The sequence below is a fragment of the Ornithorhynchus anatinus genome, chromosome 12, assembly GCF_004115215.2.
Source record: "Ornithorhynchus anatinus isolate Pmale09 chromosome 12, mOrnAna1.pri.v4, whole genome shotgun sequence".
NCBI classification, from domain to species: domain Eukaryota; kingdom Metazoa; phylum Chordata; class Mammalia; order Monotremata; family Ornithorhynchidae; genus Ornithorhynchus; species Ornithorhynchus anatinus.
This window is the reverse complement of record NC_041739.1, coordinates 1,619,272-1,639,862: the sequence shown is the minus strand read 5'-3', so window position 1 is coordinate 1,639,862 and position 20,591 is coordinate 1,619,272. Positions and strand designations below refer to the sequence as shown.

General features: G+C 56.5%; 2 protein-coding genes across 2 annotated transcripts in view; one reads left to right on the top strand and one right to left on the bottom strand.

Moving 5' to 3' along the window:
• The window catches only part of PRIMPOL (primase and DNA directed polymerase), a 25,829-nt gene extending 24,713 nt beyond the window's left edge, over nucleotides 1–1,116 (top strand). Inside the window, exon 13 of the mRNA XM_029076642.2 lies at nucleotides 360–1,116. Within this exon, the coding sequence (XP_028932475.1) occupies nucleotides 360–602 (243 nt within the window). The 3' untranslated portion in view covers nucleotides 603–1,116. The remainder of the gene's footprint in view (nucleotides 1–359) is intronic.
• Nucleotides 990–20,591, bottom strand: CENPU (centromere protein U). Its single transcript, XM_029076644.2, has 14 exons — nucleotides 20,556–20,591; nucleotides 18,118–18,186; nucleotides 17,343–17,394; nucleotides 16,036–16,156; nucleotides 13,669–13,786; nucleotides 12,564–12,624; nucleotides 11,287–11,511; nucleotides 8,468–8,537; nucleotides 8,149–8,269; nucleotides 5,357–5,435; nucleotides 3,477–3,524; nucleotides 2,516–2,577; nucleotides 2,175–2,331; nucleotides 990–1,245 (listed from the first exon to the last, which is right to left on the bottom strand). Exons 2-14 carry the CDS (start codon nucleotides 18,138–18,140, stop codon nucleotides 1,102–1,104), a joined length of 1,281 nt encoding a protein of 426 aa, XP_028932477.1. The 5' UTR covers nucleotides 18,141–18,186; nucleotides 20,556–20,591; the 3' UTR covers nucleotides 990–1,101.

Here is a 20,591-nt window from a genome sequence, read left to right as displayed (position 1 = left end):
CGGGATGACGGGGGGCGACCGGGGATGGGACCCCCCTGCCCTAACCTCACTCAGCAAATGCTTCGTATGCCAACGGGGGCGTGGCCTTTTCAGACCTCTGCCGACCCAGACGCTCCGGGGGACGGTGGCCGGGCTGGAGCCGGAGGGAGGGTCCGGGGTCCGGCGCGGGCACGGCTCTCTCTGAGCCGGATCCGGGCCCCGGCTGAGGAAGTCGGGGACCGGGCGTCCGTCTGCAGCGGGGCTGGCGGAAGCCACCGGGAGGGCCCGTGGCTCTGGGCGGCGGCGGGGTCGGGGGGAAGGGGCGGGCCCCGGCGGCCCCCGTCGCCTCTGACTTCCGTCCGAACGAATGGCCTCTCGAGGAAGAGGAAGATGTCGGGTTAACCCTGGCGGAGAGTCGGCGGCCCGGAGGGAGGGCGACGCCGCCCGCCGCGGACTGGGACGTGAGCGACGAAGCGTCCCTGCTGGAGGCCGCCGCCGCCGCCGAGTCGGCCGCGGCGGCCCAGAGCGGCTCGCCGCCGCCCGCCTGCCACGCCGGAGCGGGAGAGCTCCCCGACGCCGTCCTGGTCGCGGCGCTGCAGGAGCACGAGGCTCGGTCCCACTAGCCGTCCGGCCACAGGCGGCCCACCACAGGACCCGGAGGCGCTCGGACCGGCCCCCGGCTCACGGCGAGGGGAAGGGGAGTCGCCCCTGACTGCCTGCCCTTCGGGGGCTCGAGGCTGGTCTTCTTGGGCGACCCCCGACCCTCTCAGTGAGCTCTGACTGGCAGGAAGAGGGTGCTGGGGGACCCCTTTAGCGCGTTCACTGGGGTAGTTTCCACCGGAGGGGAAACTCGGGGCCAGCCGGGGTCCAGTTGGCCCAGGACCTAAGGGTTGTATGAAAGGGCCGCCCTGCCCTGCCCTTTCCCTCAGGTCTCTCCCGGCCCCCGGCCCCGCCCGAGGTCCGTCCGAAGGCAGGTCGTGGTGCCGGGGGTTTTCAGCCCAGGAGAGCAATGAGAAAGGTTACACTTTATTTATATCCACTCTACACACACCATACACGCTCGGCACGTGACCCGCTTGCTGGCTAAAGTGTTTTTAACACAGAATAAAGCGACGCGTGGATTTACGCAGCAACGTACTCAACCGCGTCCGCCTCGTCCCGGTCGGTGAGCCGCTTTAAGCGTCTGTTGATGTTCTGCAAGTGGTTTTCGGCCTTGAGGACGCTTCTGGATTCCACCAGGAGAGCCGGCAGGCTGGAGGGCCCATACTGGGGAAGAGAAGAAACCAGTTCTGGCAGCAGTGGGAGCACCCAGGAGGACCTGGGTTCTAATCCCGGCCCCGCCACTTGTCTGCTGTGTGAACCTGGGCAAGTCACTGAACTTTTCTGGACCTCGGTTACCTCATCTGTAAAATGGGGATTAAGACTTACGAGCCCCAAGGGGGACGGGGACACTATTCAGCCCTATTAGCTTGTATCCACCCCAGCGCTTAGTACAGTGCCTGGCACATAATAAGCGCTTAACAAATACCACAATTATTATTTAGCTACAACTGAACACACTCTCCCCCGCTCCTGCCAGCCGGACTTCAGCGAGGGCCGGAGGTCTATTTTGAATTTTTTATGGTGCTTTTAAGCACTTACTACGTGCCAAGCACAGTACTAAGCCCTGGGGTAAATAATAACAATAATAATAACGTTGGTATTTATTAAGCGCTTACTATGTGCAGAGCACTGTTCTAAGATCTGGGTTATGCAGGGTAATCAGGTTGTCCCACATCAGGCTCACAGTCTTAATCCCCATTTTACAGATGAGGTAACCGAGGCACAGGGAATTGACCTGTCCGAGGTCAAACGGCAGGCAAGCGGCAGAGCCGGCATCAGAACCCCTAACCTTCTGACTCTCGGGCCCGTGTTCTATCCACTAAGCACAGAGCTATGTACTGAGCGCTTGGGCAAGGACAATAGGTTTCGAAGGCCGTCGCTTCGGCTCCCGGGAAAGCGTCCCGACGGTCGAACCGACTTCTCGCTCTCCCTCGCCATGAGATCGGCCCCCCGTGAGGATCGGCGTAGCCACCCCCCCGACACCTCCCCCGGCACCCTTAACGAAGCTGTTATTTCCCCAGAAGGAGAACCCCGCCTACCCAGTCGGTGTGGGGATCATCCCCTCTGGTCCTCCCGCCCCCCAGCCCCCGCACCGTTTCCTTCTGCGCCGGATTCCTCTCCCTGAAATCCAAACACCGGTGCCGCAGCTGCTTTAGGTCGGCCAGGAAGTCGGCGGCCCGGGCCAGGGAGGCCTTGCGCTGGCTCAGCTCGGCGTGCTCCCGGCGGAGGCGGCTCAGCTGGGGCTGCGTCCTTCCACAGACACGGGGACGAGGCGGTGAGGGGGCACGCGAGGGCCCACGGGGTCTCCGTGCCCCTTGGAAGGCGGCCACGGGCACCCCGCCTCTGGGAATGCCGGGGACGGGGAGATGGAGGAGGTAGGCCCGCCCCCACCCCGGGGTCTCCCTCACCTCACCGCGCGTACCGCGCGCCTTACCGTATGAGCTCCTCTCGGACCTCCAGCAGACGCTTCCGTTTCTGGTTGATGTCTGCGACGACCTAGGCCAACCACCCGGGAGGAGGAGAGGTCGAGGCGGGGAACGCCACCCGGGGAACGGCTCTCCTCCCCTCCTAGGCCGCTCGCCGCGGGGCCGGACTCTCGGGCGGCAGAAATCCCCAACCCCTTTCTCCCGCCCTCGGGTCGGGCCCCGAAACACCACCATCTCACTGCGCGCGGAGAGAGACGCGGTTGAGCCGTTTGGCCCCTTTCCCTCTCCGCTCGGTCTCCCCTCTGATGCTGCCGCGGTCTCTCCCGTCCACCTCATCCCCAGACCCCTCGGGCCTCCCCGGGAGGGTTACGTGGCCAGTAGGACCGGAGCATCGGTTCTGCCCAACAGAATGCCGAACATTCGCCCTAACTGGGAGGACCGGGGAGACGTCCTTCCACAGTCAGGCAGTCAATCGTATATATCGAGCCCTTACTATGTGCAGAGCACTGTACTGAGCGCTTGGGAGAGTCCAATATAACAGTAAGCCACATTCCCTGCCCACAACGGGCTTATAGTTCTACTGAGGTTCTTTGCTCTGCCCTGCCAGCTCAGGGCAGCACCAAACTGGGCAAGCAGGGGGTTGGGGCTGTCCACGCCACCCCCACCGCTCAAGGGGACGTGGTGCCCGTCGGGGGCCGGGTCGGCCGAACCAATCCTCCATCCCTTGAGACCGTCGAGGATACTTTGAAAGGGCAAATCTTCCTCTACTTCCCAACTCCTAAACGGTGGTTTCGGTCATCTGTGCGGAGAATGGTACTGCCCGTCGTCCTCTCCCAAATGCTTCGGGCAGTGCTCTGCACACAGGGAGTGCTCCCTCAGTCGAGGGAATTTATCGAGGGCTTACATCAACTGACTGACTGAAAAAATGAGGCACACGAGCACCCGCCTGGAATAACAAAAGCCCTTTACCTTGGCATTTCTTCTTTTCAAATTGGTCAGGTCCTGGGCGTCCGTTACCTACACCCGTCCCGGAGAGAGGTGCGTTTACAGGGAGAAACAGGCCAGCTCCGTGTAGGCAGCCGAGCCCTCCTCCTTCTCCTCCTCCTCTTCCTCCCGATTTCCCTCCCTCTCTCGCGGTCATCCGGACGGACGGATGGGGGAGGACAGTTAATAACCATGATAATAACGATAACTGTCATATTCGTTAAGGGCTTACTACGTGCCAGGCCCTTTACCAGGCACCGGGGTGGACATAAGCAAATCAGGTTGGACACCGTCCCTATGTACAATAATAATAATTATAGTATTTGTTAAGCATTCATTTATTCGTGCAATCATATTTATTGAGCGCTTCCTGTGCGCAGAGCACCGTACTAAGCACTTGGAATGGACAATTGGGCAACAGATAGAGATCATCCCTGCCCAACGACGGGCTCACGGTCTAAATGGGGGAGACAGGAAAACAAAACAGAACAAAACGAAACAAGTAGTCTGGCGTAAATATCACCAAGATAAATAGAATCATAGATATATACCCATCATTGACAAAATAAATAGAGTAATAAATAACATATACAAATATAAACAAGTGCTGTGGAGAGGGAAAGGGGGAAGAGCAGAGGGAGGGAGGAGGGGGAATGGGGAGGAGGAGCAGAGGGAAAGGGAGGGGGCTCAGTCTGGGAAGGCGTCCTGGAGGAGGTGAGCTCTCAGTAGGGCACTGTACTAAGCACTGGGGTGGATCCAAGCAAATCAGGTTGGACAGGGTCCCTGTCCCACGCGGGGCTCACAGTCTCAACCCCCATTTAACAGATGAGGTCACTGAGGCCCAGAGAAGTGAAGTGGCTTGCCCTCGGTCACACAGCAAACGGCGGAGTCGGGATTAGAACCCGTGACCTTCTGACTCCCAGGCCCGTACCCTACCCACTATACCATGCTGCTCCGAAGCCCCGGCGAGCTGGCTGTTCGCCCTGCTGCCCTGCGTTTCGCAAGGCTGAACCCCGCGAGATCTCAGGCCACGAACCGAGGAGGAGAACGAGAGGTCGGGCCACCGTTTAGAGCTTCAGGGCGGGTCGACAGCCATTGGGAACAAAGGCCAATTCGTGGCCTAGCGGAAAGAGCCCGGGCTTGGGAGTCAGAGGATGTGGGTTCTAATCCCGGCTCTGCCGCGTGTCTTCTGTGTGATCTTGGGAAAGTCACTTCACTTCTCCGTGCCTAAGTTCCCTCATCTGTAAAATGGGGATGAAGACTGTGAGCCCCAAGTGGGACAGCGTGGGACAACGCTGTGAGAAGCAGCGTGGCTCAGTGGAAAGAGCCCGGGCTTGGGAATCAGAGGTCATGGGTTCGATTCCCAGCTCTGCCACTTGTCAGCTGTGTGACCGTGGGCAAGTCACTTCACTTCTCTGTGCCTCAGTTACGTCATCTGTAAAATGGGGATGAAGACTGTGAGGTTCACGTGGGACGACCTGATGACCCTGTATCTCCCCCAGCGCTTAGAACAGTGCTCTGTACATAGTAAGTGCTTAACATATACCAACATTATTATTATTATTATTACAACCTGAGGACCTTGTATCCACCCCAGTGCTTAGAACAGTGCTTGGCACACAGTAAGCACTTACTAAATACTAACATTATTATTATTATTGTTATTATTATTTTTCACTTCACTTCTCTGGGCCTGAGTTCCCTCCTCTGTAAAAATGGGGATTAAGATGGTGAGCCCCACGTGGGACAGGGACTTTGTCCAACCTGATTACTTTGCATCTTCCCCAGCAATCAGAACAGCGCTTGGCGCATAGTAAGAACTGAACAATTACCATAATTATCATCATCACTTCCGGGAAGCTTACCATTTGAGTGAGCTGCTCCTTAAAGTCTGCATAGAAACTGTCAATTGCTTTCTTGCAGATTTTAGACTCCACTTCCTGCCTGTAAAGGAGGAGAGGTCACTCTGACCCTGTCGTCCCCCCATGCGTTCACTCGCTCGTATTTATCGAGCGCTTACTCTGTGCAGAGCACTGTACCGAGCGCTTGGAATGTAGAATTGGGCAACAGGAGAGAGACAACCCCTCCTGGGTCTCCTCCCGTCTCTGGGACTGCTCCTTCTCCATTTCTTTTTGCGGGCCCCCCTCCTCCCTCCCCTTAACTGGGGGGCTCAGTTCTGATTCCCCTCTGCTCTCTATCCTACACCCACTCCCTAAGAGATCTCACCTGCTCTCACGGCTTCGACTACCATCTCCGTGCGGCTGATTCATCACCCTATTTATTTTGTTAATGAAATGTACATCGCCTCGATTCTATTTAGTCGCCACTGTCTTTACGAGATGTTCTTCCCCTCAACTCTATTTATCGCCATCGTTCTCGTCCGCCCGTCTCCCCCGATTAGACCGTAAGCCCGTCAAAGGGCAGGGACTGTCTCTAGCTGTTGCCGATTTGTCCATTCCAAGCGCTTAGTACAGTGCTCTGCACATAGTAAGCGCTCAATAAATACTAGTGAATGAATGAATGAATGATTCCTAAACCTCCCTCTCCAGCTCCAACTTCCCTCCCTTGCGCAGCTGCGCATCTCCCCCCGCCTTGGGGTCGAGCCCCCGACTGTGGCACTGTCCTCGACGACCCATCTCTCTCCTTCAACCCAAATCCTCCATCCCTCGTCAGATCCCGTCGGCTCGACCTTCACGCCGCCGCTAAGGTCCGCCCTTTCCTCCTCCAAAGAGTAAGCGCTCGATAAATACGACCGAAGGAATCCACGTTACCGTGTTAATCCAAGCACTTCCTAGAGAAGCAGCGTGGCTCAGTGGAAAGAGCCCGGGCTTGGGAGTCAGAGATCATGGGTTCGAATCCCGGCTCCGCCACTTGGCAGCTGTGTGACTGTGGGCAAGTCACTTAACTTCTCTGGGCCTCGGTTCCCGCATCTGGAAAACGGGGATGAAGACTGAGAGCCTCACGTGGGACAACCTGATGACCCTGTATCTACCCAGCGCTTAGAACAGTGCTCTGCACATAGGAAGCGCTTAACAATTACCAACATTATTATTATTATCCCTCCTTGATTACGGCCTCGGCCTCCCTGCTGGTTTTCCTGCCTCGGATCTCTCTTCCCCACTCCAGTCCGTGCTTCACTCTGCTGCCCAGATCATTTTTCTACCAAAACGTGCAGCGCGTGTTTCCCCACTCTTCTGTAACCTCCAGTGGTTGCCCACCCACCTCTGCATCAAACAGAAACTCCTTACCATCACTCAACTTGCCCCCTCCTACCTTATGCTGCTGCTTTCCCAACCCACACACTTTCCTCCCCTAATGCCACCCTACTCACCCTACCCCTATCTCATCTATCTCCACCGACCTCTCGGTCCACGTCCTGCCCCGAGCCTGGAACGCCCTCCCTCTTCATATCCAACAAACGATCACTCTCTCCACCTTCCACGTCTTATTAAAAGCACATCTCCAAGAAGCCTTCACATCCAACAAACGATCACTCTCTCCACCTACAAATTTTTATTATAAGCATATCTCCAAGAAGCCTTCATATCCAACCGAAGGTCACTCTCCCCACCTTCAAATTTTTATTAAAAGCATATCTCCAAGAGGCCTTCGCATCCAACCAACGATCACTCTCTCCACCTACAAATTTTTATTAAAAGCATATCTCCAAGAAGCGTTCACATCCAACAGATGATCACTCTCTCCACCTTCCAAGTCTTATTAAAAGCACATCTCCAAGATCCTTCATATCCAACAAAAGATCACTCTCTCTACCTTCCACGTCTTATTAAAAGCATATCTCCAAGAAGCCTTCGTATCCAACAGAAGATCACTCTCTCCACCTTCCAGGTCTTATTAAAAGCACGACTCCAAGATGCCTTCCTCGACAAAGCCCGCGTTTCTTCTTCCACTCGTTTATTCGGTCGTCTTTATTGAGCGCTTACTAAGACTGTACTAAGCCCTTGGGAAAGGACAATACAGCAATAGAGAGAGACAATCCCTGCCCGCAACAAGCTCCCAGTCTAGAGGGGCTGTGTTGCTAGTCCCTTCTGCTGATGCTCTTGCTGTTGGATTTGTGCTTTTATTCGCCCCCTGCCCCCAGCCCCACAGTGCTTATGTACATATCTGTAATTTATTCATACTGTCTGTGTCCCCCTCTAGACTGTAAGCTCGTTGTGGGCAGGGAACGTGTCTCCCAACCCTGTGATATAGTCTACTCTCCCAAGCGCTTGGTACAGTGCTCTGCCCTAAGCGCTCAATAAATAGGACTAACTGACAGCTGTACTTGGATGTCCTGCCGGCACCTCAAACTCAACATGCCCAAAACTTCTCATCTTCCCACTCGAGCCGTATCCTCCCCAAGACTTTTCCAACACCAACTAGCCCGCCCCCCGAGTTACAAGTCCACAGCCTTGGCATTATCCTCTATTCTCAACAGAGTCTACCCATTCATTCAATCGTATTTACTGAGCGCTTACTGGGTACAGAGCACCGTACTAAGCACTTGGGAGAGTACAATAAACAGATGTATTCTCTGTCCACAGCGAGCTTACGGTCCAGACACTCTGTTTTACGTACCGGGGTGGAGGGGGCTCGGTGGGGTCCCGTCGGGTCCTCGTACCGTGCTCTACCCCGAAAGGAGGGCCCTTAGGCTTACTTGTACATCGTGACTGCGTCCTCAAATGCTGACAAGATGACACGGAGGTCGGTGAGGCCCCTGGGCGGCCGTCTCACGCCGTCCGGACCCTGGGCCGGCTCGCCGTCCTCACTCTCGCCGGCTACAACACGAAGAGCGGCGGCAACGACGGGTGAGCCGCCCACCCTCAGCTGGCCCCTCAAACTCACACTCTTTGGGTCAGTTGTCCTCTCCCAAACCCCGCTCCCCCCGACCACCGCTCCGGCCACTCCATTAGGATGACTCTTACAGACGGGAACGCCCCAGATCCCGACGATCCGGAGAAATCCAAAGCATTTACCGGGAGTCAAGGCTCCAGCTTCTAATTTCTTCCTCTTCTCTCCTTGACATCTCTCTCTCCTCTTGAGGATCTTCTGGGAAGAACGACAAATGAGCAGAGAAGAATAGTGGTATTTATTGAGCGCTTACTATCAATCGAATCGGTGGTATCTACTGAGCACCTGCTATGTGCCTTGAGTGTTTACTACTATTACTAATAATTATGGTGTTTGTTAAGCGCGCTTACTATCAATCAAATCAGTGGTATCTATTGAGCACCTATGTGCCCGGAGTGTTCACTACTATTACTAATAATTATGGTGTTTGTTAAGCGCGCTTACTATCAATCAAATCAGTGGTGTCTATTGAGCACCTGCTATGTGTATTACTAATAATTATGGTGTTTGTTAAGCGCTTACTATGTGCCAGGCACCGTACTGAGCGCTGGGGTGGATACGAGCAAATCGGGTTGGACACGGTCCCTGTCCCACGTGGGTCTCACAGCTTCAATCCCCATTTCACAGATGAGGCAACCGAGGCCCAGAGAAGCGAAGTCACTTGCCCGAGGTCACACGGCAGAGAAGTAGCGGAGCCGGGATTAGAACCCACTCCCAGGCCTGTGCTCTATCCATTATGCCATGCTGTTTTTCATGAAGCCCCTGACTATGCGCAGAGCACTGTACTAAGCACTTGCGGTAGATACAAGAGGACTGGGTCGGACAGCCCCATCCCAGGCCTGTTTTCGCCCCGGGCTGACAACACTTTAGCTACTTCTCCAAATGCCCCGAGGTAAGATGATGGGGGACGGAGGCGGGGGCAAAAGAAGGGGCTTAGGGGAGGCAGCTAAACTGTCCTCAACTGCTTCTGGCCGATTCCCATGGACCGCTGACCGTCCGCTTCACCAAAGCCGCTCGATGACAGAGGGAGCGGGGAGCGGGGGAGCGGCAGGACCCAGACCCACTTCCCGACCGTCCCATCTGACGTCTGAAGGCTGCGAGACTCTTCGAGATGGCCACCGCGGCCATCTTTCCTGACCGCCCGCACCTGCCTCTTCCTCCCCTCCAGGAAAGCTCTCTTAGCCCTGAGTCCGTGAGACCTCGAGCAAGTCACTTCACTCTCCGGTCCTCAGTTTCCTCATCTGTAAAATGGAGATCAGACACCGTCAGCCCCACGTGGGACATGGACTCTACCCATCCTAATTACCTTGTATTTTGTATTTCCCTCTCCATTCCCCCTTCTCCCGCCCTCTGCTCTTCCCCCTTCCCCTCAGCACCGTGCATATTTGTACATATTATTTCTCTATTTATTTTGTTAATGATGTGCATATATCTACGATTCTATTTATCTTGATGATATTTACACCAGACTCCTTGTTTTGTTTTGCTCTGCCGTCTGTCTCCCCCGTTTAATAATAATGTTGGTATTTGTTAAGCGCTTACTATGCGCAGAGCACTGTTCTAAGCGCTGGAGAGATACAGGGTCATCGACCTGTCCCACGTGAGGCTCACAGTTAATCCCCATTTTACAGATGAGGTAACTGAGACCCAGAGAAGTCAAGTGACTCGCCCACAGTCACACAGCTGACAAGTGGCAGAGCCGGGAGTCGAACCCATGACCTCTGACTCCGAAGCCCAGGCTCTTTCCACTGAGCCATGCTGCTTCCTTGACCATGAGCCTGTCACTGGGCAAGGATGGTCTCTATCTGTTGCCCAATTGTCCATTCGAAGCGCTTGGGACAGTGCTCTGCACATCGTAAGCGCTCAATAAGTACTATTGAATGAATGAATCTACCCCGGGCCTTCCCCTCTCAGGCTGGAACGGTTTCCAGTCCTCTACCAGTCTCGGCTACGGGAGGGAGAGTCCAGCGGAGGCCTGTCCATTCCATTCCTAGCTTGGCCAGTGGTTAGCGGGCGGAAGGTCATCCGCTACAAGTCAAAACTCACCGGTGCCGGGCCGCAGCGGCACGGGAGAGAGTCGAGGGCGGAGAATCGTGTTTACCGCGTGGAAGGAGGCAACTTCTGTGTTTTCACTAAGGAAACTCTCTGGATCCACTACCAGAGCGATTGCAGGTGGGGAGCGGGGCCTTCTGGTAAGAGATGCGTCCGTGGTGGAGCTATGGGTCGGAAACGACTCGATGGCATAAGACCCCAGGCCTTACTATAATAATAATGGCATTTGTTAAGTGCTGACTATGTGCAAAGCACCGTTCTAAGCGCTGGGGCGGATACAAGGTGATGAGGTCGTCCCACGTGGGGCTCACAGTCTTCATCCCCATTTTACAGTTGAGGGAACCGAGGCACCGAGAAGTGAAGTGACTTGCCCAAAACAGTGCCGTACACAAGAGTAAGCACTAAGCAGCCTGGCCTAGCGGATAGAGCCCGGGCCCGGGGGTCGGAAGGCCGTGGGTTCTAATCCCGGCTCCGACACTCGTCTGCCGTGTGACCCTGGGCAAGCCATTTCTCTGTGCCTCAGTTCCCTCACCTGTAAAATGGGAATTAAGACTGCGAACAGGGACCGTGTCTAACCTGAATACCTTGTATTTATTCATTCATTCATTCAAGAGTATTTATTGAGCGCTTCCTATGTGCAGAGCACTGTCCTAAGCGCTTGGAATGAACAAGTCGGCAACAGATAGAGACGGTCCCTGCCGTCTGATGGGCTTACGGTCTAATCGGGGGAGACGGACGGACGAGAACAATGGCAGTAAACATCTTGTATCTATCTCAGTGCTTAGAACAGTGGCTGGCGCCCAGTAAGCGCTTAACAAATACCATCATGATTATCATCTTATTACTGAGGCTGAGGTCTCTCCCCTCCACGCATCGCCTCTCCCCTCCTTACCTCACGCCCTCCGGCTGGCCTTGGGGGTCCCGGTCGGGGTCCCTTCTGGGAGGGAGGAGCGGCCGGCGGGGCCTCGGACCGCTCGGGGGGGTTGGAAGCGGAGGGGGTCCGTCCGTCCTGGGGTCCCTTGAACCTCTTCACGAGGTTGGTGACCTTGGCCGAGGTGCTGGGATCCGAAGGCCCGGTGGAGGCCGGCTTGGCTTCGCCGCTCCGGGGTTCGGCCTTCTACGGAGAAGTTCGGCGACAGGGGACCGGTTCGTTCGAAAGGCGTCCGCAACATCCCGCGGCCCTCCCCGCCCGGCCGGGAACCGAGGGCCTTAGGTGGCCACTGGCTCTTCCGGTTCACCGGGCCCCGGCCTAACGGCTCGTCAGGAAAACAATGGTCGCCCTTCCCACCGGCCCCGCAGACTCTGGGAGAAGGGCTTCTGTGAAATCCTCAAGGGTGTCCACGGCCCCCCAGCGAGAGCTACCAATCAATCAATCAATCAATCAATCAAAGGTCTTTATTGAGCGCAGAGCACCGCGTAAAGCACTTGGGTGAGAACAGTAGGGCTGACGCAAACCCTGCCCTCAAGGAGCTCCCAGCTGAGCCACAATAATAATATAGTATTGGTTAAGCACTCTCTAGGTGCCAAGCACTGTACTAAGCATTGGGGTAGACACAAGCTAATCAGGTCCCACATGGGGCTCCCAGCCTAAGTAGGAGGGAGACCGGGTATTGCAGCCCCACTCTGCAGACGAGGGAACTGAGGCACAGAAGTGAAAGTGACTTGCCTGAGGCCACACAGCAGACAAGTGGAGGAGCCGGGATTAATGTCCTTCTTCCCCTTTAGACTTTAAGCTCGTGGTGGGCCGGGAATGTGTCCGTTCTATTGTCATAATGTACCCTCCCAAGTGCTTAGTACAGTAAGTGCTCAATAAATATGACTGATTGATTAGAAGCGACGTGGCCTAGTGGCCAAGTGCTTAGTACAGTAAGTGCTCAATAATTACGACTGACTGATTAGAAGCAGCGTGGCTTAGTGGATAGAGCATGGGCCTGGGTGTCGACAACCAGGCCCATACTCTATCCACTAGGCCACGCTGCTTGTCAAGACAAGATACGGAGATACGGATACTCTTCCAACACCATCCCCAGCCCCAACTCCCCTGCAGCTATTTCCTTTCTAGGAGGAAAATTCTAGGCCCCGAGGGCACGGAGCAGCCCCCCACTCCCGCTTCTCCCCTGACAGGTGAAGAGACGGGCCTCCAACCAACACGGCGCCCGACGCCCTTACCCGGGCGGGTCTGTCCTCGGGACGATCCTCTGCCTCGAACTCGATGCGGGATGCTCTCAACCTGTACCAAAGAATAACACGTCGGCTCCCTCTTCGTCGGGCGGCAGCGTGGGCGGGCGGCGATCCGGCCGGCCGGTCCACGGCGTTCGGGACCGGGATCCTCGGGTCGGGGAGGAACCAGGCTCCGGGGCAGGCGGGTCCTCCGGATCGGGCCCGGGGCCGGAGGGTCCCGAGCCTCCGAGCCAACACCTCTGGCCCCTGGGGTCTCGGGCCTCAAGCCCGTCTGCTTCCGCACAACCAACCTCGTGCAGGCTCTCGAGGAGCAGGCCCACTGTCAGCCTGTGATTTAGACTGTAAGCTCGTGGTGGGCAGGGAATATGTCTATTGTTGTATTGTGCTCTCTCAGGCACTTAGTACAGCGCTCTGCACATAGTAAGCGCTCGATACGATTGAATGAATGACTGAACGACCGAATGGGAGAGGCTGAGGAGGAAGACCCTCCCGCCCACGGAGACTCCCGGGCCCGGCCCCCCTGAAGAGGACCTGACAGCTCACACTGCAGCCCCCTCTCTTTCCTCCCTCTCCACCCCTCAGACCCCCTAGGGGGAGAAGCAGTGTGGCTCCGTGGCTAGAGCACGGGCCCGGGAGTCAAAAGGACCTGGGTTCTAATCCTGGCTCTGCCCCTTGTCCGCTCCGTGACCTTGGGCAAGTAGTCCCCTTACTTCTCTGTGCCTCAGTTACCTCATCTGTAAAATGGGGATTAAGAACGTGAGCCCTCTGTGGGACTGTGTCCAACCTGATTAACTTGTATCCAACCCATCGCTTACAACAGGGCTTGGCACATAGTAAGCGCTTAAAAAAAACACCCTAACTTTAAAAAAATTAGCATTGTTAGTATTATTATAGGGTGTTTTCCGGGGCCTTGCGGCTCCCTGTCTTTTCTCCCTCACCCCGCCACCGCTTCTGGCCACTTCTTGGAGCCGTAAGCTCTTCTTGACGTGGCCAGGACGGCAGAGTTGGAACCAGCTGTAGACAGAGTTCGTCCCGGGACTCTGTGGGAAAAAGTCTCCCACCGCAATCCCCGAATCCCAAGGAGACACGGTACCTCGGGGCTCCTTTCGGGAGTGGCGTGGACGCCGGGGGCGGGGAGCCGGCCAGCGGCCTGGGGTCCAGGAAGGTGTCTTCCTCGTCCGTGTACACGGCCGTGCTGTGCAGAGGGTGGGCTGCGGAACAATGGGGAAGGGACGGGCTTTCTCCCGTAACCGTGCCGGCGGGAGGTCGGCCCGCCAGTCGGGAATGGAGGGAGGGGGACAATTCGGAGGTCCCTCGCCCGCGAAGATCCCCTTCTCTGCCCTCCCACACCGGGGGCTTGGCGTCTTCGGCCCCAGTCGGAATCACAGGAGAAGCAAGAGGCCCAAGCCAGCCCCCGGGGTCCCTCCCTCTTTCATCCATTCATTCGATCGTATTGATTGTGTGCAGAGCACTGTTCTAAGCGGTTGGGAGAGTACAGTGCAACCAAAAACAGACACATTCACCGCCCACAGTGGGCTTACAGTCTAGAGGTGGGGAGACAGACATTGATATATAAAAAAAAAATGACAGATACGTACATAAGTGCAGTGGGGCGGGGAGAGGAGAAGAACAGAGGGAGCAAGTCAGGGCAATGCAGAAGGGAGTGGGAGAAGAAGAAAGGGGGGGCTTAGTCAGGGAAGGCCTCCCGGAGGAGATGGGCCGTCAAGAAGGCTCTGAAGGGAGGAAGAGGATTTGAGGAGGGAGGGCGTTCCGGGCCAGAAGCAGGAGGTGGACGAGGGGTCGGCGGCGAGACAGGCGAGATGGCGGCCCAGGGAGAAGGTTGGCATTAGAGGAACGGAGTGTGTGAGCTGGGCCGTAGTAGGAGATCGGCGAGGTGAGGTAGGAGGGGGCAAAGCGAGTGACTGCTCTCGCCAGGAGATTTCTCCTCGGCCGCTCTGAGCACCTTGAGGTGCTCCGCTCCCTTCCCCTCCCCTCGGGCCCGTTTCCTATCGACTCTCCCCACAGGCCGCAGTCTGGCGGTCCGAGGCGCGAGGCACCGAGAGCTGGCCCCTGGCCCCCGGCCGGTCTGTAATAATGATTAATGATAATACTAATTTGGTATCTGTTAATAATAATAATAATGTTGGTATTTGTTAAGCGCTTACTATGTGCCGAGCACTGTTCTAAGCGCTGGGGTAGACACAGGGGAATCAGGTTGTCCCACGTGGGGCTCACAGTCTTCATCCCCATTTTACAGATGAGGTAACTGAGGCACCGAGAAGTGAAGTGACTTGCCCAAAGTCACACAGCTGACAAGCGGCCGAGCTGGCACTTACTATGTGCCAAGCGCTGTGTAGATACAAGGTCGTGAGGTGAGCCCCGTGGGGCTCACAGCCTTTATCCCCGTTTTCCAGATGAGGTCACCGAGGCCCCGAGAAATGAAGCGACTCGACCAAAGTCACACGGCTGACAAGTGGCGGAGCCGGGATTGGAACCCACGATCTCCGACTCCCAAGCCCGGGCTCTCGCACTGAGCCAGGCTGCTTCTCTACCACCACGGGTACCCGCGCCTACCTACAGGAACCCAACCGGGCCTGGGCTTAGTCTGCGCTTCGGGGCTCCGGCGTCGAGAGAGACCCCCCTGGGGGACCCAACAGAGGCTCCGGACCTCCAGGCCACGGGATGCGAGAACGCGGGGACCCGCTCACCTCCTCCAGAGACCCCCGGGGACCCTCCGGCTCCCCAGACCCATCCCTTGGCCTCCTCGGGCCGGTGACCACCCCAACGGATCATCAGAATCTCCGCCACGTCTGCCGGAGAGGGAAGGGGGTGTTTGGAGAAGCAATGTGGCCTAGTGGCTAGAGTCCGGGCCTTTTTTTTTTTTTTTAATAGTATTTAATGTTGGTATTTGTTAAGCGCTTACTATGTGCAGAGCACTGTTCTAAGCGCTGGGGTAGACACGGGGAATCAGGTGGTCCCGCGTGGGGCTCACAGTCTTCATCCCTGTTTTACAGATGAGGTAACTGAGGCACAGAGAAGTTAAGTGACTTGCCCACAGTCCCACAGCTGACAAGTGGCAGAGCTGGGATTCGAACTCATGACCTCTGACTCCAAAGCCCATGCTCTTTTCCACTGAGCCACGCTGCTTCTCATTGAGCGCTTACTATGTGCAGAGCACTGTACTAAGCGCTTGGAATGGACAGATCGGGCCTGGGAATCAGAAGGACGTGGGTTCTAATCCCAGCTCCGCACCTCGTCTGCTGTGTGACCTTGCGCAAGTCACCTCACTGAGCCTCAGTTCCCTCGTCCGTAAAATGGGGATTAAGACCGTGGGCTCGATGTGGGACAGGGACTGTGTCCCACCCGATTATCTTGTACCTACCCCATGCTTAGAACAGTGCCTGGCACATAGGGAGTGCTTAACAAACACCGTTATTTAAAAAAAGAAAGATAAACCTACCAAAGGAATGGTCGGGTTCGTCCTCTTCCAGATCAAGCTCGTTGGCTTTCAGAATCCTCGACAGGTCCGGCTCCTCGGGCGAAAGGAAATTCCGGGGATGCGCAGCCTTCTTCGGTAATTCCTAAAGAGCGATAAAACCAGCCCCGCTGCCTGAGGCTTCCCTTCACTCATTCATTCGTATTTATTGAGCGCTTACTGGGTGCAGAGCACTGTAGTAAGCGCTTGGAAAGTACCATTCAGCCAACAAATAGAGACAATCCCTGCCCACAACGGACTCACAGTCTAGAAGAGGGAGGGACGGTCTAGATTGCCGGTGACCGGGGTCTCCCCTCAGGGAAGAGCGGACGGGTCCCGGCCCCGAGGGCGAGGAGGAATCGGGGTCGGGGCGGATCGGCGGCTGCCGTGGCATCGCTCGTGCCCTCTCCTGCCCCTCGGGTTCCCACTGGTCCCCGAGCGTGACGGGTGGGTAGGCAGGCAGGGAGGTGGCACCCAACGCTTAAAACAGTGCCTGGAACATAGTAAGCGCTCAATAGATATTACTACTACTATCTGGCAAAGTGCAAGTCAGTGGTGTGTCCCATGTAGGACAAGCGGTTGGCCAAAGTGGCCGTGGCACAGTCAATAATAATAATAATAATAGTGGTATTTTCTGAGCGCTTACTATGTGCCAGGCACTGTACTAAGTGCTGGGGTGAAGCAGCATGGCTTAGTGGATAGTGCACAGGCCTGGGAGTCAGAAGGACCTGGGTTCTAATCCCAGCTCTGCCCCTAGTCTGCTGTGTGACCTTGAGCAAGACACTTCACTTCTCTGGGCCTCAGTTCCCTCATCTAATTATGTTAATAATAATGTTGGTATTTGTTAAGCGCTTACTATGTGCCGAGCACTGTTCTAAGCGCTGGGGTAGACATAGGGGAATCAGGTTGTCCCACGTGGGGCTCACAGTCTTAATCCCCATTTTACAGATGAGGGAACTGAGGCACAGAGAAGTGAAGTGACTTGCCCACAGTCACACAGCCGACAAGCGGCAGAGCCGGGATTCGAACTCACGAGCTCTGACTCCAAAGCCCGTGCTCTTTCCACTGAGCCACGCTGCTTCATCTGTCAAGTGGGGATTAACAACTGTGAACCCCATGTGCGACGGGGCCTGTGTCCACCCCAATTTGCTTGTATTCATCCCATTGCTTAGTACAGTGCTGGGCACAGTAAACATTTGACAAATACCATAATAATAATAAGAAGAAGAATGATTATATCATTATTAATGAATTGCATGTAAAAACTCATCTCCTTAAAGAAAGTCATTTACCCCTCTTCCGGATTGGTGGTCTCTTCCTAGTTTCTTCTTGGATGTTTTCTTGCTATTAATATTAAGGGGCAAAACAAAAACAGTGATTAGAGGCCTTACGCTGATAAAAGAAGAAAATCCAACACACCCTCGACTCTTTTAAGCCTTCACTAGCCCATCGGCCCAGGAGGAGGCTCCTGGACTAAAACACACGGCAGGGCTCCCCGCCACCCCAAGATCAGTCAGTCAATCCTAATGATTGAGCACTTCCATTCGATCATATTTACTGAGCGCTTAGCATGTGCAGAGCACTGTACTGAGCTCTTCGGATCGGACAGAATAACAGAAGAAGCCCATTCCGAACTTAGTCTAGAGGGGGAGATAGACATTCATATAAATAAATGAAATTAGAGATATTTACATGAGTGCTGTGGGGCTGGGGGCGGATGAATAAAGGGAGCAAGTCAGGGTGACGCAGAAGGGAGGTGGGAGGAGAGGAGGGTTTAGTCAGGGAAGGCCTCCGGGAGGAGATGGGTCTTGGATAAGGTTTTGAAGCGGGGGGAGAGGAATGGTCTGGAGGAATTGAGGAGGGAGGGCGTTCCAGGCCAGAGGCGGGAGGTGGGCGAGGGGTCGGTGGTGTGGTCCCACCCAGCCGAAGTCACCCCTGCGGAGGAGGGGGACAGATTTCTGCAACGTGGATTCCCACCCGGCAACCAACGGCCCCGGGGCTCGAGGAGCTCGGACGGGAAGGTGGAGGAGCGAGGAAACGCACCAGGTGAGACCCCCCCCTACTCACGTGCTGTCTCCTCTGCGAGGCATCGTCTCTTCTTGGCCCCCCAGGGAGCCGCCTCTCCCTGGACCAAGCCTGCCGGGGACAAACGGGGAGCTGGTCAGCGGGGGGGACCACTAAGGGCACCGAAATCAACGCACCGAACCACGCTGGCTCGGCCCCAAGGCCCGCCCAGCCCACTCAGTCATATTTACTCATTCATTCACTCAACGGTATTTATTGAGCGCTTACTATGTGCAGAGCACCGTACTAAGGGCTTGGAATGGACAATTCGGCAACAGAGACAATTCACTGAGCGCTTCCTACATGCAGTGCACTGAACGTGCTCGGGAGAGCGCAGTGTAACAGAGCTGGTAGACACGTTCCCTGCCCGCACCGAGTTTACAGTCTAGACGGGGAGACGTTAATATAAATAAATTATGGAGACGGACACGAGTGCTGTGGGGCTGAGGGAGGGGGGGAAGAAAGGGTGCAAATCCAGAAGGGAGTGGGAGAAGAGGAAATGAGGGCTTAGTCGGGGAAGGCCTCTCGGAGGAGATGGGCCTTCGATGAGGTTTTGAAGGCGGGAAGAGTGGCCGTCTGGTGGACACGGAGACCGGGCCGGAGGCGGGATGTGGGCGAGAGGTCGGAGGCCAGACAGATGAGGTACGGTGAGTAGCTCGGCCCCCGTTCTCGCCTGTCGCGCCCTCGACCCCCGGGCCACGTCCTCCCGCGGTCCCGGAACGCCCTCCCTCCTCACCTCCGCCGAACTCATTCTCTTCCCCTCTTCGAAACCCTACTTACAGCTCACCTCCTCCGAGAGGCCTTCCCAGACTGAGCTCCCCTTTTCCCTCTGCTCCCTCTACCCCCACTTCACCTCTCCGCAGCTAAACCCTCTCCTCCTCCCTTTCCCTCTGCTCCTCCCCCTCTCCCTTCCCATCCCCTCGGCACTGTGCTCGTCCGCTCAACTGAATAACTAACTAGGGTATTCGTTAAGTGCTTACTATGTGCCAAGCACATAGTGACCCGGCCCGGACCGCGCGGCAAGCCCGACTCCCCCGTCCGCAGGGGGCCAGCAGAGACTACGGAGTAGACGGGACGGAAGCCGGACGGCCGGGGTTCGAGGGCAGAGACGGAGCAGAGGACGGGGAAGCGGCGGACGCGGACGGCCCGTTGGAAGAGTTTGGACGTGAAGAGGAGGATCTTTTCCACCAGCGACCCGGGCCGGACCCTCGCCCACGGGCCCGCCCGAGCCTGCGGGACCCCCGACGGCCCCGGGCTCGGAGTTAAACCCCACTCGGGCTCCGGGTTCGGGGTCCTAGGCGACCCTCCCCGGCACCCACCCGATGCGGCCCGGCCCGAAGCCCGATCGGCGGCATTTACCGAGCGCTTACTATTGCCCGTTGACTTCTTTTGAGGCCTGCCTCTCCCCTTCTTGACCGTGAGTCCGTGGAGGACGGGGATTGTCTCTCTCTGTTGCTGAACTGTACTTTCCAAGCGGTCTGCACACAGTAAGCGCTCAATAATTACGAGTGAATGAATGAATGCAGGGCACTGTACTAAGCGTCTGGGAGAGTACAATGCAACAGAATAGACACGTTCCCTGCCCAGATGAGCTTACAGCCTAGCTACACCTTCCTTCCCCTCAAGCCTCCCAACCCACCGCCCACCTCCAACTTTCTTACCCTTTAACTACCCCCCTCTTCGGTTTACCACCCACCCCCACTTTCCCTCCCCTCCAGCTCCCCAATCTGCCCCCCACCCCCCTTTCCCTCCCCTGCAGCCCCTCGACTTACCAGCTACCCCCACTTTCGCTCCCCTGCAGGCCCCCAATTTACCCCCCATCCCGACTTTCCCTCCCCTCCAGCCCTCCAATTTACCACCCACCCTACTTTCCCTCCCCTCCGGCCCCCCAATTTACCCCCCATCCCGACTTTCCCTCCCCTCCAGTCCTCCAATTTACCACCCACCCTACTTTCCCTCCCCTCCAGCCCCCAATTTACCACCCACCCCTACTTTCCCTCCCCTCCAGCCCCCCCATTTCCCTCCCCTGAAGCCCCCCAATTAACTCCCCCACCCCCAATTTCCCTCCCTTCCAGCCCAACTTACTACCCACCCCCACTTTCTTTCCCCTCCAGCCCCCCAATTTACCCCCCACCCCTACTTTCCCTCCCCTCCGGCCCCCAATTTACCACCCACCCCTACTTTCCCTCCCCTCCAGCCCCCCCATTTCCCTCCCCCGAAGCTCCCCAATTAACTCCCCCACCCCCAATTTCCCTCCCTTCCAGCCCAACTTACCACCCACCCCCACTTTCTTTCCCCTCCAGCCCCCCAATTTACCCCCCATCCCCAATTTCCCTTCCCTCCAGCCCCCCAACTTCCCTCCCACCCCCAATTTCCCTCCCTTCCAGCCCCCCAATTTCCCCCCCACCCCCACGTTCCCTCCCCCGCACCCCCCAACTTACCTCCTACCCCCACTTCGAGAGAAGCAGCCTGGCTCA